A 15,742-nucleotide genomic window follows, 5' to 3' on the forward strand; every position below is an offset into this window, starting at 1 on the left:
GGGAAATGTCTGTGCGTCTTATGGAGCGAATGCAGGCTGCACAGCTATCACAGAAGCCAGAACAGCAAGAGGGATTGCTGCTTTCACTGCGCAACTATCCCTCTTGCTGTTCTGGCTTCTGAGATTCAGATTTTTTTCTTTCTTGTTTTCCTGCTCCAAAAACTAGGTGCGCCTTGTGGTCTGGTGTGTCTTATAGAGTGAAAAATACAGTAACTTCTTAAACATGCATGGTCATTTAGACAAAACACTCAACCTCTGGCTACTATGTAATTTATCACTGGATCTGGCTATGGTTTTTTGTCTATATTGATATAAAACTACTAGTTCAACTCCCTTCAAAAAGATGAAAGACTTTTTGTAGTGTGTGGGCTTGGTAAAATGAATATTTGTTACCGCCATTCATTTCTTTAAAAAACCCAAGAGTGGTTTACAACAATTATATATAAAACCATACAATAAAAGCCACGTACAAAGTTAAAACCAGAAACCAGCTATTATGGAAATATGTATTCTTAATTGCCCACATAAGCCTGATGGAATAAAGTTTTTTAGAAGGCATCTAAAAGTTAAAACTGAAATACAGTATGTTAAAATAGTAAGTGGACGAGACAGACATGGTAGCGAGAGGAAAAATCGGATGGCCCACAAATATTCAAGGCACACCACAAGCTAAAAAGAGAAGACCAGTGTAAGACTGGATTTTGCAGAAATAGCTGGAAAACATTGGCTCATCACTGTAAATCACCATAGGAAAGTTAGTGATCACACTATTCACCCACACACATGCACACCCTTGGAAAATGCTAAGAACTGAATGAAAGTAAGAACCAAAGTTATCCTATGCATTCTTTGTGAAAGGTACCTCAAATTATGTGCTAAAGAAAGGCTGAAATCATCAATTAATGGGCTGGATTCCGAGAAGAGTGACTGCAACTCCACTCATGCAACGGGCTTTCCTGTGCCCTCCCTGCACCAAGGCCCCCCCCACTTGAGGATCCAGGGATGGAGAAATCAAGCATCCTGAAGGTCTGCCTTTTGCAAGAAGTGCTCTTCCACTTACTCTTGCATAATGCATTCTTCTTATGCTATTTGTAGGGAAGGGCAAGAAACAATGCAGGGCACTGAAGTCCTTTGCCCTTCCCGACCAGTAACCCCACCCCACCCCGGTTTTGGAGATTTCATCAGACATTGGTCTGAAAGTGTATGGTATTATCTTTACAGCTCATTCTTTACGTATTCCATGCTATTATGGATTGATGCATTGGACTCTAGCCCAACAAACTTATTTATTTTAAAGTGTCATAGGACTCTTTATCATCAGTGTTCAAAGAGATGATGGAAGCTACAACAGAAGGAAGAGTACCCATCCCAGGAAGTTTGCAATCTATAATTTGCAACAGGGCAGGCGAAAGACAACAGAGATAATATTTAAGGGGGGGGGTTGTGTTCAGTTATACTGAAGTGATGGACTTTACAAAATATATATATATATATACATAGAGCTTCTCAGAATGTTAAGTTCTGTTTCTTAATACCAAACAGTACAGAATTCTAAATTACACACAACCCTTATGTACCGCTCAAGGATAACATAAAATGACTAGTGCCTTGCTAATGCTCAAACACAGCCAGAATTACCTTATCATTCAGGAGGGGCTTGATCTCCGTCAATTGTACATCTTGCAATTCTTCCATGTTTACCGAGAACACCGACGTTAGCTTTCAAACAGCAAAACACTCTAAGAGAGAGCAAGAGAAAAGACCAGCGTTAAGATTGCAAACACTGAAAAAGATGCCAGGACCCCACAGAATGAATTGAAAGCATGGGCTAGGTACTTGAACACAGCCACGGAATAGGTTTGTGCCTCCCGAACAGAAAGGCACCTGCTCCCTTCACAATGCAGCACTAAAGAAGGCATTATTTATGCCTGACTGAATCATAAACAAATGACCTCTCCTGCAAGGCATCCCTTTTAAAATATTGGTAGACCAGAGGTCTAATCTGACAAACTTCCTCCTTTAGAAGAAGTGCAACCCAATTTCATGAACATGTGAACCTTCCACCCAAAGAACCCACAACTTCCCAGGATCATTGGTCCTCATCCAGTCCACCACTGCATCCAGAAACTGGTCCAAAGCTCTCATGACCTCTCCTGATTCAGATGTTATGGAGAAGTAGAGCTGTGTATCATAAGCATACTGGAGACACCTTGCTCTAAAACTCCTAATCACACCCAATGGCTTCATACATGTATTAAACAGAACTGGGGAGAGAACAGCACCATGCAAAACCCCATAGCACAAATGCCAGGGGAGGGAGGCAAGAAACACAAACCCACTGCTACTCGCTGGGTACAACCTTAAAGATACAAACAGAACCACTGTAATATAGTGCCTCCAACACGCATCTCACTCATTTGGTCCAGGAGGATATCATGATTGATGGGTTTCAAAGGCCGCTAAGCAAATAAGCAGAAGTAATAAGGTTGTACTCATCCTGTCCCCCTCATGATAAAGGTCACCTATGAGGGCACCCAATTCAGTTCCGAAATCAGGTCTGAACCCAGATTGTACTTGATCCAGATACAGTGGTACCTCGGGTTACAGACACTTCAGGTTACATACGGTTCAGGTTACAGACTCCACTAACCCAGAAATAGTACCTCGGGTTAAGAACTTTGCTTCAGGATGAGAACAGAAATTGTGTTCCGGCAGCGCAGCAGCAGCAGGAGACCCCATTAGCTAAAGTGGTACCTCAGGTTAAGAACAGTTTCAGGTTAAGAACAGACCTCTGGAACGAATTAAGTACTTAACCCGAGGTACCACTGTAATCAGTCTCTTCCAGGAATATCTGCAGTTGCTCTACAACCACCCTCTCTACCACCTTTGCCAATAAAGGGATGTTGGTAACTAGTCTAGGGTGGGCTTTTAGGGGAGTGGATCCACCACTGCCTCTTTAAGCGCAAAATGTTTAAATATGTCTATAGCTTTGAATAAGTAAAATAAGGCTACTGTTTCCTTGCCACCACTAGCTTGGTGTTAATCTCTTCAAAATGTGTGTTGGCACTGTTGAAAACCTGCTATTTCTTTAACAGGTTTTTTTTCCTTGCTACTGTCTCCTCCTTTGGTGAAATGATTCACTAATGAAAATGGTGAGAGGCTTGTAATGGTGGCCTTGCAAGCATCTCAATCAGCAACTGCCTAAGAGTTTAAGAACACTGTTTAAAATTAAACTCTTTTCAATTTTATCTGCAAATAGCTAATTTAACACTAGCAAACAATGTAACCTGCTGATGCATCAGACAGGTGCCTGGGAAGGGGAGTAAAAACCTGTGTGTGTGTGTAAAATTAAGGAAGGTTTGAAGACAAGGAGGTCTTTGGTGGGGGCGTGCAGGAGAACAGAGGAGAGTAGGAAGGGAAAGAGAAGAGGAGTATTGACTTGCAATCCCAGTAGTAAGCAAGAAGGAGGGAGGAGGCAGGGAAAGGACAAAGGCTTAGGAAAAGCCATTACAGTACAATAACTATATTTAAAGGGACAGGATCCAGTGATTAAAAGTGTACCTAAACTTGCAGAGTACAGGTCCCATCAAATAGTCTCTGAATTGAAGACACACCCTGAAACTGAGTTTTAGTTGCAGGTAAATGTAGAACTAAAAATAAACTGCTGAGAAATAAGTGGTACAATCTAGTGCAAACTTGATGCACCGTTAAAAAACCAGCGGCTTCTTTACTGTTTGGATTATAAAATATCCAGGTGTCAATTAAACGGGCAGTTCTCAAATGAGCACCTCTGTCATTCATCACCTTTTAGTTGATAGTGTTTGAGGGCAATTTGCCTTTTAAACAGTAAGTAGAGAAGTTAACATTAAATTCCACATTAGGCAGGTGTAGCCATATGGACAGTCTCTCTGCTTTGACCAGAAATTATCACTGGAGTCCATAAGATACTTGTGAATTCTCACAGAAAGGAATGAACAAAACCCTTCCCATTTCCTTAATGCAGTGTTTTTTAACCACTGTTCCGCGGCACACTAGTGTGCCGCGAGATGTTGCCTGGTGTGCCGTGGGAAAAAATGAAAAATTCGAAAGATTTTTTAAAAAATAAATGTCAAATTTTCGCCCACTAGGCGGGCGCCGGACTGTGTCCACCCTATTTTCCATCCGTCCTGGGTGGGGATCAGATCAGATGGGATCGGATGAGAGCGGACATAGAGAGCAGTGGTGGTGTGCCTCGTGATTTTTTTCACGAAACAAGTGTGCCTTTGCCCAAAAAAGGTTGAAGAACACTGCCTTAATGTGTACGCTGCTACTGATAATTAGATTCATGTCTCTAACACACTTTTTTCCAGAGTTGATACTATTACAGGTCTAACACCTGGAATGATTCAATATAACTCGTTATACATATGGTGCTGTGGAAAAACAGTGTCCAGGGGGAATTCAAGCCTTGTTCTCCACAACTGGTAAATATAGTCGGCTGATGTTTCCAAGGCAACTGTGTGTGCTCTCTGTGGATATAGAAGAGAAGACTGGCGTAAGGCTGGCCAAGAAGCTCTCCCGCATAAACCTTGCTAGCCCTTATTTTGGGACTGGCATTTAGGTCCTTAAGCCTCCAATGCCCAAAGCACACAAACTTAATAGAAGGTGGTGAAGCCTCCAGATGGGTGCCCTTGAGGCTGCCAGCACCTGTGTGTTTGTGTACACAAATATGCAAAAACTGGGTCTTGGCCCAGGTGAAATAAAGTCTTGTTTCGCCCCCACTAACTCTAGAACAGCATCCTCCTAGAACAAATTGTGCCTGGAGGCAGTAAACAGAGCAAGGAGACAAAAGGGGGCTCTGCTGCCATCTCTAGATCAAAATTGGAATTGCTTTTTGTCACTCAACTCATTTTGGACTAAGGAGAGTTGACATAAAAACAGACATGCCAGCTCTGTTAACCCCAACTGAGTAGGCAGTGGAGGACTAAACAGAAAGATGATGGAAACTCCCACAGAGCCTTAAACGTAGACTTTGAAATAACCACAGAAAAATGATTCCAAAGTTCTGCAGAACAACAAACTGAGTGGTGCTGGGAACCATTCTAGAAGGTGAAACCTGCCTCTTTGCATATTTAAAGGAGCAAGTTACATCAGTGAAGGCTTTCCGAGCAAAACGGCTTGCTGCTACATTTAATCTGGAGGTACGTCTCAGAGCAGCACCTAGCACTCCACAAGATTTAACTATAAAATTTTTGAACTATAAGGAAAAGCTTAAAATAAATAAATAAACAAAGTGGAAATCACATCTGAAACAACTGACTGCAATTTTCCTAATCTGTCCTGGAAATGCTTCAATGACAAGATTTTTAAATTGCTTGTTATCTCAAGGGGACACACTCTATTCACTAGAGATATGAGTGATGGATGGCTATAGAGGTAACCAAGAGACACTAGACAATCAGCCAGCAGTGACACATAAAGGAGAAATACCCAATGAAGTAGCTCCATTAGCACAAGAACTTGCATTTGCGCAACAGAACTTCTCCTCTCTCTCCTCCTCCTGCAATGGCCTCCCCAAATCTGGGTTGCAGAAAACCCCAGAATGAGGAGAGAATTATTCTATTATTATTGCACTAATGGAACTATTTTGTTGGATACCTCCCTAAATCTAGATGGAACCAAATGCAAACATCAGAGTCATTAGCTCACAGAATTGTAGTGTTTGAAGGGACCACGAGGGTCATCTAGTCCAACCCCCTGCAACACAGGAATTTTTTTGCCCAATGTGGCGCTTGAACCCACGACCTTGAAATTAAGAGTCTCATGCTCTACCAATTAAGCTATTCTAACACAGAAAAACAAGCAGATTAATCCTGTTAACAGTTTACAGTCAATATTTTCTGGAGTAATTACACCTACCCAATAGTTACAGTTGTCTCACCAACTTTGCACCACTCTTGAAAAATGCACTGAATTATTTGGTATACTGCAAAAAGAGGAAGATGTTCTAATTTAGGGGGATAGCATAATGATGATGATGATGATGCTACTTTTTACAAAAAGTCTCAGAGAAGTTAAACAGAAAGATTTTGGTTTTTTAAAAAAACCAAAATAAAAACATACACAATACTAAAAGAATTTATCTACCAACAAAGAAGCCAGAGGTTTAGGAGCAGGGCTTTAAAAAGCAAAAACTAGAGTCCTTGAGAAAAGAGAAAAAATGATGATTACATCATACAAATGATCAGGAATATTAAGGGGAATGTTGAACCACCAGGATTGTTCTGCCTGTTATGAAAAAAAGCTCTTACTCAGTTACACTAGCAGCTTGTAAACACCTGCAACCCCACAAGGGAGCAGAACATTGGGTGGAAAATTCCATTTGTCAACATAGTTCAGCTACAAATCCAAGGCCTGGGTCACATGTAACACGAAGCCGAACCACGCCCCAGCATGAACCCACAACCACGCGGATGGTCACAAGATGGCTTCCGACTGGCCGCAGCAGCGGAAGCCACCTCAGATGTTCAGCTTCCAAAAAAAGTTCACAAACCAGAACACTTACTTCCGGGTTTGCGGTGTTCAGGAGTCAAGCTGTTCAAGAAACAAGATACCACTGCACTACTACAGAACTTGTTGGGAACAAGAAGCCACCTAGTGGCAAGTGATCAAATATAATTACCGTATTTTTCGCTCTATAACACGCACCTGACCATAACACGCACATAGTTTTTAGAGGAGGAAAACAAGGAAAAAAAATATTCTAAACGAAACAGTGGATGTATGATTTTTGTGGTTCATGCTGTGGCCACAGACATGTGATCTGATGGCGAGTTTGGGGTAGCCCAATGCAAAAATCCTGAGGATCCATGTGGATCTGTGCTTTGTAACCACGTTTTAAGTGGGGAGGGAAGGAAAAGCACTCAAGGGACAAGGAGTATGCGTGGGGTGTGTGGAGAAGGATGCTGCTAATAATGCAGCAGAGGGGTATAAGGGGAGAAGGCTCCTCTCCTCTCCTGCTTTGCTCCTTTAAAACAAGCAGGCTCTGCTTCTCTCCTTCCTCCGCAGCTTAGAGAGCTGAAAAGCTTTGCTGCTATGTAGCGAGCTGAGTGGGGAGGAGAGAGGGACAGAGAGCACGGTTTAAAGCAGCCAACCAGACAGGAGCTGCTTACACCTGTGTAAGTGGCTCCTCTCCTGCTTTGCTGTTTCAAAGCGAGCCACGGAGGAGGGAAGGAAGGGGAACCATGGATCCTCTGCTCACGACTGCAGCAGATCCCCCCCCCCGCCACCCGCAGGCATTCGCTCCATAACACGCACAGACATTTCCCCTTACTTTCTAGGAGGGAAAAAGTGAGTGTTATGGTGCAAAAAATACGGTATTTTGAAGTAGGCATCCTTCTGCCTCAAGAGACAATGGAGTGTGTGGTGGTGGTGCTGTGGGGTGTGTGTGAAGTTAAACTGCTGTGTTAGTAGCACTGAAATGACCTCCTGGGGCGCAAGCCTGGGCAGTGCGTTTGAAGGTTGGATGAGTGTAAATTGAAATATATGCCCACTATATAGGAAATGTAGGAAGGCAGTGGAAAAATGGTGCAGGCAATGCCAACAACTGAATATAAGGTCCCCAGAATGGAAAGGACAGATGGTACTGGAGGAAGCACTACATTGTCTGTGCTAAAGATGACAGATTTCGATGAATTATTAGAGGGAGCATGTTCATCCCCTATATTGCTGAAGGTAGCAATTCAAGAAAAATAACTAGGGATTTATTATAAACTAAAGTAAGTGGAAATATCAATGCAAATCAGGATGTCAGCAAGTATATTGGGAAAGTTGATTTCTTTAACCCTAGATGGATTGTATAAATGTAAACTCAAGTCACAGTCAAAGAAGTGTGCATCAATCATAACTCATTTGCTCCACCTGGAAGCTTATCTTTCAATATCTTTCACATAAGATAAATTTACTGTTGCTTACAGTGCCTTCTGTTCAGAAAATCAAATGGCCAGCAGGGTCTTTTTCTTACCTAGTTGGGTATTTTATAAATATCAAAAGACATAGATTCAATATTTGGGGGGGGGGGGGAATGAATAGCTGCTCTTGAAATTAGAAGCAAGCTGTCTACCAGGATTAAACAATGTTTGTGTATGTAGGTAAGAGACTACTATATATAGTTCTCTCCCCATGGGGAAAACAATTATCCCTTTGTAATGCCATAATTATATATCCTTAAGTTTCTCCTAGATTTTCATGTATCTTTTCAAACTTAAATTCACTACAAGAGCTTTCCTGAGAACATACGAAATCTTATGCACTCAGTTTAAAACCTGTTTTTAAAATGAAAATTAAAGATGCTAAATTCTGTTCCCACAACCAGATTCTGTACTTGGACAGAATAAAGGCATACACACAGCCCTGAATTTACCTCTTCATATTACAATACACAGTATTTTGATTAGAGAGAATGGGCAATTGCAGGGCGGGAATATTATTAGAGCAGAACACAACATTTCTGTGTAACTGAATAATCATTGTCGTCATAACATGCTTTTCAGTGTAAATGCTTCTTCCGAAAGTGCGCAAACTCCCAGTTAGTTCTCCCTGCCTCCTTTAAGTCAGGGAACCACAACCAATAGAACCAGGAGAGTCCTCAGAATATCCAGGCTAACAGCATAGTGATCAGTGAATGCAGAGACCATCTAACAAATGAGATTTTCTATCATCTCTGTACATAATTGTGTGTGTGTGTGTGTGTGTGTGTGTGTGCAAGACATTATGTCCATTTAAGTCACTGAGAACTTTTTAATAAACTGGCAACTATGGCTAGAAGTAGAGAAAGCTTATATGGCTGGCAGCCTAGAATTTTGAGGTTAGAATAAGATTTTTTGTATGGGTTTAATAGATTCTATATAATTCTATCACTGTTTAATTGTTTTTTAATTATTGTTTACTTGTGCTGTTACTGCTTGTTTTTATCTCTAAGCTACCTTGAGGTGGGATAGAAATAACAACAACAACACAGAGTACTGTCTACACTACAGCTAGTGTGTATATTTACAGTAGCAGTTACTCATCTCTTGTTGAGAAGTCTCTGAGCAGCACTGTCCATGAACCAGCTAGGTTTACAGTTATCTCTAACCTGGAGCCCTCAAATGTTTTTGACTCCCATCAGCCCCACCTAGCATGGCCAGGTACGATAGCCAACAATCTGCAAATTCAACATATTCAAAATTATGATGAGGCTTTGAGGTCTTGCAGTGTAAACTACATTACTTCCAAAGGAATAGAGTCACCAATATACAGTTTCATCTCCACTCTCAAACTTCTGGTGTTGGGGTATTCTCAGTACGGTCAACTGTGCAGGAGTTCTGTTCTCTGAGCACGTATAAGCTCGCTCCACCCCACCCCCTACTACGTTTTAGGGTCACTTCCAGGTTTGGCGCTGTGCGCAATCGTGCATCTTTTGGACACGTGTTAATCTGTCATCACTGCCTGTACTGGTCATGTGTCATCAGTCTTTGTTTTAATATAATCTCTTATCATTTTATACTTCTAACCTGTACTTCATTTCATGGCAGCAAGCTTCTTTCCTTTCACACTTCTAAGCGACTATTCTTTCCATACATAATGTCTTATGTAGGTTTTTATAAATCTGTTTAAATATGGGTTCACTGGGTTTTTTATTTAGTATTAATATTAGTATGACTGGAATTTATATACCGCCCTACACCCGGAAGTCTCAGGGCAGTTTTAATACTATATTTTTCTGCAACAAATGCATTCTTTAGGTGCCTGATGTAACAATTCTTGATGTGCTGAATATTCCTTCTTTGTAAATAAATTCAGATTTTTTATTAGATTAAGACTTCACAGGGACACAGCACAGCAGAACTAAAACTGAGAATCAGATTACTGGAGAGAAACACAACATGTTAAGCGGGATTGGCAGGCTGCTGCAACTATTTTAAATAGAAGTGGGGGCTGCCTTTTCTCTCTTCCCTCTCAGAAAGTAAGATGAGAGCAGAGGTTTAAGCCCTTTATAAGCTGACAAAAAGCACCGGCTTATAAAAAGGACTTACTTGGTGCCTCCTGTGAAAGCTGACCAAGAAGGGCAAGGTTGTTTTTGTTTTGTTTTATTAAAGTACCGTATTTTTTGCACCATAACACTCACTTTTTTCCTCCTAGAAAGTAAGGGGAAATGTCTGTGCGTGTTATGGAGGGAATGCCTACGGGTGGCATGCCTACGGATTTTCCTCCTCTAAAAACTACGTGCGTGTTGTGGTCAGGTGCGTGTTATAGAGCGAAAAATACGGTACATAATATACTCCTCTAGCATGTTTTGTTTCCCAGCACAAGACACTTACTGGTCAAAGCCACATCTGGTATCCAATAATGGGAGACAGAAGAGAAAGGAGAAGCCTTCATCTCACTTATACTTTAAGAACAGCAGGACCCCAAAATGCTTTACATGCAGGAAGAAAACAACTCATGGGAGTTGGTAGCTTTGAGAACTAGCCTGATACATTTGTCAGCTCAAGAGCAAGTGATTTCATTTTTTTTTTTGTAGGTTGAAAAATAATGAAGTGAGTATGGTGTTCTCCTCTTGCTAAGTGCCTTTATTATGTTTACTTCTGAAAACTCATTTAAGATCTCTATTTAAGAGTGAATATTATTCCTTATTGCAAAGTCACCAGAAGCGTGGCATGCCATGCTGAAAATACTTGCTGGTTACTGGAAGATAAAATAAGCCATTACTTGCAGTAGCTAAACATTATTGTGATCTGATTTTGGCTATTAATACCAGGAGCAGTGGCAAGAGGATTGGCTACACCAATTAGCATGAAATCCAATAAATGTTGTCAAGCTTACTCTGGAACGTATAAACTAAAATGATGAGAAATGGGTAGCGAACACAAATATAAGGGAGACTTCTGGACTAGGGGAAAAAATAGGAGAAATGAGAGCTGTTAGTATGCTTTTACTGCAGTCAAGGTCATAAACCATGCAACTGACCTGTAGAAATACCCTTCATGAGATTATCCTGCTTACAATGAAGAAAATGTACCGTTGCCAACTTATTTATACTGAATCATCCCTGCAGCAAGGCTTCTGAACAGCAGTCTCCTATTTTCAGAGAATCAACAGCTACAAATTTGTAAACATATTTGAGCCTGTTTTAAATAATCACATATGAAGAGATTACAAGACGTGGCTTTAAGTGTTCAGTTCAATTGTAATTATTATATTGTCATACCTCAACAGAGGTGAGAAGAGGTGATTACCGCATTTTTCGCCCTATAGGGCGCACTGGCCCATAGGGCGCACCTAGTTTTTTGGGGTTAGGGGAATAAAGAAAAAAAAATATTTCCCCCCCCAGGCGCGGGGCAGGGGCGGGGGAAGCCCGAGCTTCCCCCGACCCCAGCCCCCAGAACAGGCTGCTATCCGCAAGCCTTGGGAGCCCGGCGGGAACTCCCGCAGGCTCTCCAGGCTTGCGGATATCTGCCCGAAGCCCGGGGCGCGCTGTTCAGTGCGCCCCAGGCTTTGGGGTGCAGGCTGCTATCCGCACCGACCCCTCTCGCTCTCCAGGCTTCAGCGAAAGCCTGCATTCGCCCCATAGGACGCACACACATTTCCCCTTCATTTTTGGAGGGGAAAAAGTGTGTCCTATAGGGCGAAAAATACGGTAATTTCTACAGAGCCTAGGTCTGTTATCAATGTATGACTGCTTTAATTTCCCATCAAAATTATGTATGATGTACAATCAGGTTACACCATCCTCCACTGTTCAAAACTCCATCACTCTTTCTTGCTACCGAAGCTCTGGCTGGAAATTTATCCACTAGGGAAGACACAAAGTAATAGAGGACAGAGCAACATGCATTATGAAAAGCCTTACCAATCAAAGGAATTGGGTGCTGCTGTCCAAAAAGTGCATCTCCATTCTTCTTTACCTAGTATCAACAAGTGCTTGTGTGAAGCTCAGAAGCACAACCTTAGATCAGCCTTTCTCAGTTTGGTGCTCTCAAAATTTTTTTCAGACTACAACTCCCAGAGGCCTACATAGGCTCCCATGCACTCTTGGAAAGGAGCTGTATCGCCGCCCAACCAACACCTTGTGCCCTTGGCAAGGACCTCCACCAAGGTGCCTAGGGAGCATGTGGAACAGCGGGCTCCTAGCCACTCCAAGCCAGAGCAGAGAGGAAGAATTTTTGCACCCTTGGTGAGGGCCAACCCTAGGTACATGAGCTGCAGCCAGCTTGGCCAATGGCCAGGAATAATTACCATAAGAGTTGTGGTCCAAAAGCTATCAAGGGCACCAGATTGGGGAAGGCTGGCTTAGATAGTTATGAGAACTTTTCTCCAGCTCATTTCACATAGACTGCATACACACTTACACAGAAGTAAGTTCCAGCGACTTCCACTGAACTAATCAGGATACATTTCTGAATAGACATATTTAAGATTGACTGGGTTTTTTTCCACCTTAGAAGCTCAGTGTGCCTATACCCAAACAATAATTTCTTACAGGGTGGGAAGACCTACTAGGTGCAAGAATCCACTTGTTTATAAAGTTCCATGTATACGAACAGTAACCTGTATGAATGTTTCCATATCAGATTATTTTTGTAAAGCCCAACTAGCATTTAACATTTCAGTAGCCAAGTAAACTACGGTATGTAGCTTTCCCCATCCATACAGAGCACTAGCCTTAAAGAAAAGAAGCAGCATCTTGAGCCACAAAAGAACTCAAATATCCATATCATTTTTGCAAAAAGTATTACATATAGGTGAGAGAGTGATTAAGAATATTAAAAGTAGTTGATGGCCTACTTTGAAACACTGTTTTTAGATAATTATGTCTCATTTATTTCCATGGAATGTGTATGTATGCGTAGGATTACAAACAATTGATAGTGAAGAAGCATGAAGGCAATTAAAGGTGTGTCCCTAAGGGTAGCAGGGGAATCCAAAGGTGGTTTAATTGACCATCCTTAGCTTTGTCTGGATCACACTGGCAAAGAGAAGTTTACTTTACATTTACTCTCTCACTGGGAACAATAAAGGAAAAGGAGACCTGGTCTAAAATGTCTCTAAGTCTGGGGGGATATTAGGCGACTAGGAAGCAGATGATTTTCTGGTCCTCTCCTGACATGTCTCCGAATGAACAACCTTTAACATGTCCCTTTCAGCACTACCAATCTTGGGAATTCCAAAGTCACTTAGGGCAAGGCATTGCTGGCTTTCTGTGGTGGTGGTATTACGTACCAGAAAAGTGCTCATTGCCTTCACTTGATTTCTGCCTCAGCTCATTCATCTTTGACAGGTAATGAACCTGGGCAGTTGGGCCATCAAAAGGAACCCCCTTATTTTCTGGTAACAGTAGAGGGCCGGACTGGACATCAAGCTCTATCTTCAACCATGGCCAAGAGGCTCCTATATATCCTATGGCGCTTGGGACACTCTCCAGGGCATCACAGGGGTGCATGCTTAAATATCTGCACCAGTCAATTACTGTACTTATCATACATATGTTAGAGATGATTTAGTTACCACTTAAACCAACTTGTAACTGGTAATTGGCACAACACAGCAATCAATCCCAGGTGGAAAATTTAGGATTTTAATTTAGCTTTAAAGCACAGCTGCTCTCCAAAGAGAAACATCTCTTGAATCAAGCAACATAGAAGCAATTTCCTCTACTATATGAAACATGTTTATTAACCAGCTTCAAAAATATTTCCTCAGTGCCTTAATCTGTTGAATAGGACAGTTACTTCAATTATGGGGAATTACCTTCAGTGAAATACACTAGCACCCCCTCACACACACACCCATTTTAAACATAAACAATTCCTCACCTTCAAAAATAAAAACAGTAACTAAGGAGGCCATCACAAAAGGCAAGGGGCTGCCTCCTTTTATGTACGTGTGGGAAAGATTACCCGCTAACAATACGGCTGCAGTGTGTGTTTTGACTAGTAACGAGCTTCCATCGGTTAAAATGACAATTTCTGAACCATGCGAAGACAGCCCAGTCTAGATACAACGGTAGTTAGATCTGAATGGAAAAACACTCAAAACTATTAATCCTCCCGGCAAGCAGGGAAGCCTAGCGCGGCTGCTCATTAACTCTCCTGGAATTGCCTGCAAACGGCACAAATGCTTCTGTTTATATGAATAGCCTTCGGCACATTTCCCTCTTTCTCCAAAGAAAAACAAGAACAGCACACGCACACTGGAGAAAATGGAGGAAAGAGTGAAAACGGCCCGCGCAAGGCGCAAAAAAACACCCTTTGGTGGAAATGCCTATCCTAGGGAGATTCACAGCCCGATCCCAAATGAAGTTCAACGGGGCTTCCTATTTAGGATCGCAGCCTTAAACTGTTCACTCGGTCCCCAGGCAATTTCCCTTTCCCTGCAGTGCTCGAGTTAAAGCAGCACCGTAGACCCTCCGTATCCTCTCCAAGTAACTCTCCCACGGAGAGTCTACTACGACGCCGTTTACTCGAACTTAACTGGTGGTCGGAAGCGAGCAATCCGCTAGGTGTCCTTTCTCCTTTCCCTGCATTGCATTCCCCCCACCCTGCCCTCGAGGGGGCGGCGCGCTGAGCTCCCACAGCTGAGACGGGCAGGGTGCAAACCTGCATCACCCGAAGGGGCCCCAGGATGCAAAGCCCCCAGTAACGCACAGCGACAGGTAGCCTTAGGCACCGCTCCCTCCCTCGCCTCAATATTGTCTCCGGGAGGACGGAGAGAAAGGGAGGACAAGGCCGAGACCTTCCCGCCAGCTTTCTCCGGGGATAGAGGCAGGGAAGCGAAGGGAGACTAGGGAGCGGAAGACGCGGAATACTCCGGCCGGAGGGGAAGAGGCGTCGCGCCTCAGTCGCTACCCGAGGAGTTCCGAAAGCACAACAAGCGCCGCCCCAGCGCCAAAGCACAAGGGAAGAAGCAGCCACAGCAAGCAAAGCGGGCGGGGAGGCACCAGAGCGAGCAGTGCAAAACACAGCCTAGAAGCAGCCACCTACCTCCTCCCAAGAAGACACGACCGCGCAAGTGAACCTGAGCCGCTGCAGCTGCCTCTCCCAGTAGCAGCAGCAGCAGCAGCAATGCCAGCATGTGTGGGGAAGCGACTACGCAGGCGCGCTGCGCCTCGGTGCGAGTTCCCCAGCTCTCGCGCACGCGCAGAGTCGCGTCAATGTTTAGGACCACAAAAGAATAATGCTCGTTCGGTTTGGAGGGAAATCGGGAAGAGGAAGGAGTTGGGTTGGCAGCGGCAGTTAGGGTGGGTTTTAGTACTTGCAAGAGGTACAGTTGCGCTTTGGTAGAAACGCAAGGTGTCAGGTGCATTTGGAGCATTTTAGAACATGTTGCTTCTGAGCTCGGGGATTTGTTTATTTAGTAAAGTTCACCATCCTTCCATCCCCTGTTGCACTAACCTTTCTTCACTTCAGCAGTCTAATAGCATAGGGAAAGTAATTTTTGTTGTTCCTATCAGAGGTGTTACCTTTGGGGGTGGGGCTCAAAATCCCTGTATGCCAGGGGCGCTACACGCCTGCCCCCCCCCCAGGCAACAGCCCCTGCCAAGCATATTGACAGGCTGACTTGATGGGTTCAGTTACAACAGCAGCACAGGACCGATCCATCTCTCTGTTCTGTCATACGACAGTTTTCATGATTCTTTGAGGCTTTGTTCCTGTCTGCCAGTATTTGTGTTTCATAGAATTGTAGAGCTGACAGGCCTTTGAAGATGGGGGACATTTGCCCA

General features: G+C 43.1%; 1 protein-coding gene across 5 annotated transcripts in view; it reads right to left on the bottom strand.

Annotated features, from left to right (window-relative positions):
- The window catches only part of NDRG3 (NDRG family member 3), a 58,781-nt gene that overhangs the window by 32,160 nt on the left and 10,879 nt on the right, over positions 1–15,742 (bottom strand). For 4 of the 5 annotated variants that reach the window (XM_082228677.1, XM_082228674.1, XM_082228676.1 and 1 more), the window contains exons 1-2: positions 15,003–15,130; positions 1,639–1,739 (exon numbers count right to left, since the gene is read on the bottom strand). In XM_082228677.1, coding sequence (XP_082084803.1) covers positions 1,639–1,695 — 57 coding nt within the window. In that variant the 5' untranslated portion in view covers positions 1,696–1,739; positions 15,003–15,130. Of the gene's footprint in view, positions 1–1,638; positions 1,740–15,002; positions 15,131–15,742 lie in introns of those variants that run through there. The other variant, XM_082228675.1, reaches the window with a different exon arrangement.

This window comes from Podarcis vaucheri (genome assembly GCF_965113315.1).
Source record: "Podarcis vaucheri genome assembly, chromosome: 6".
NCBI classification, from domain to species: domain Eukaryota; kingdom Metazoa; phylum Chordata; class Lepidosauria; order Squamata; family Lacertidae; genus Podarcis; species Podarcis vaucheri.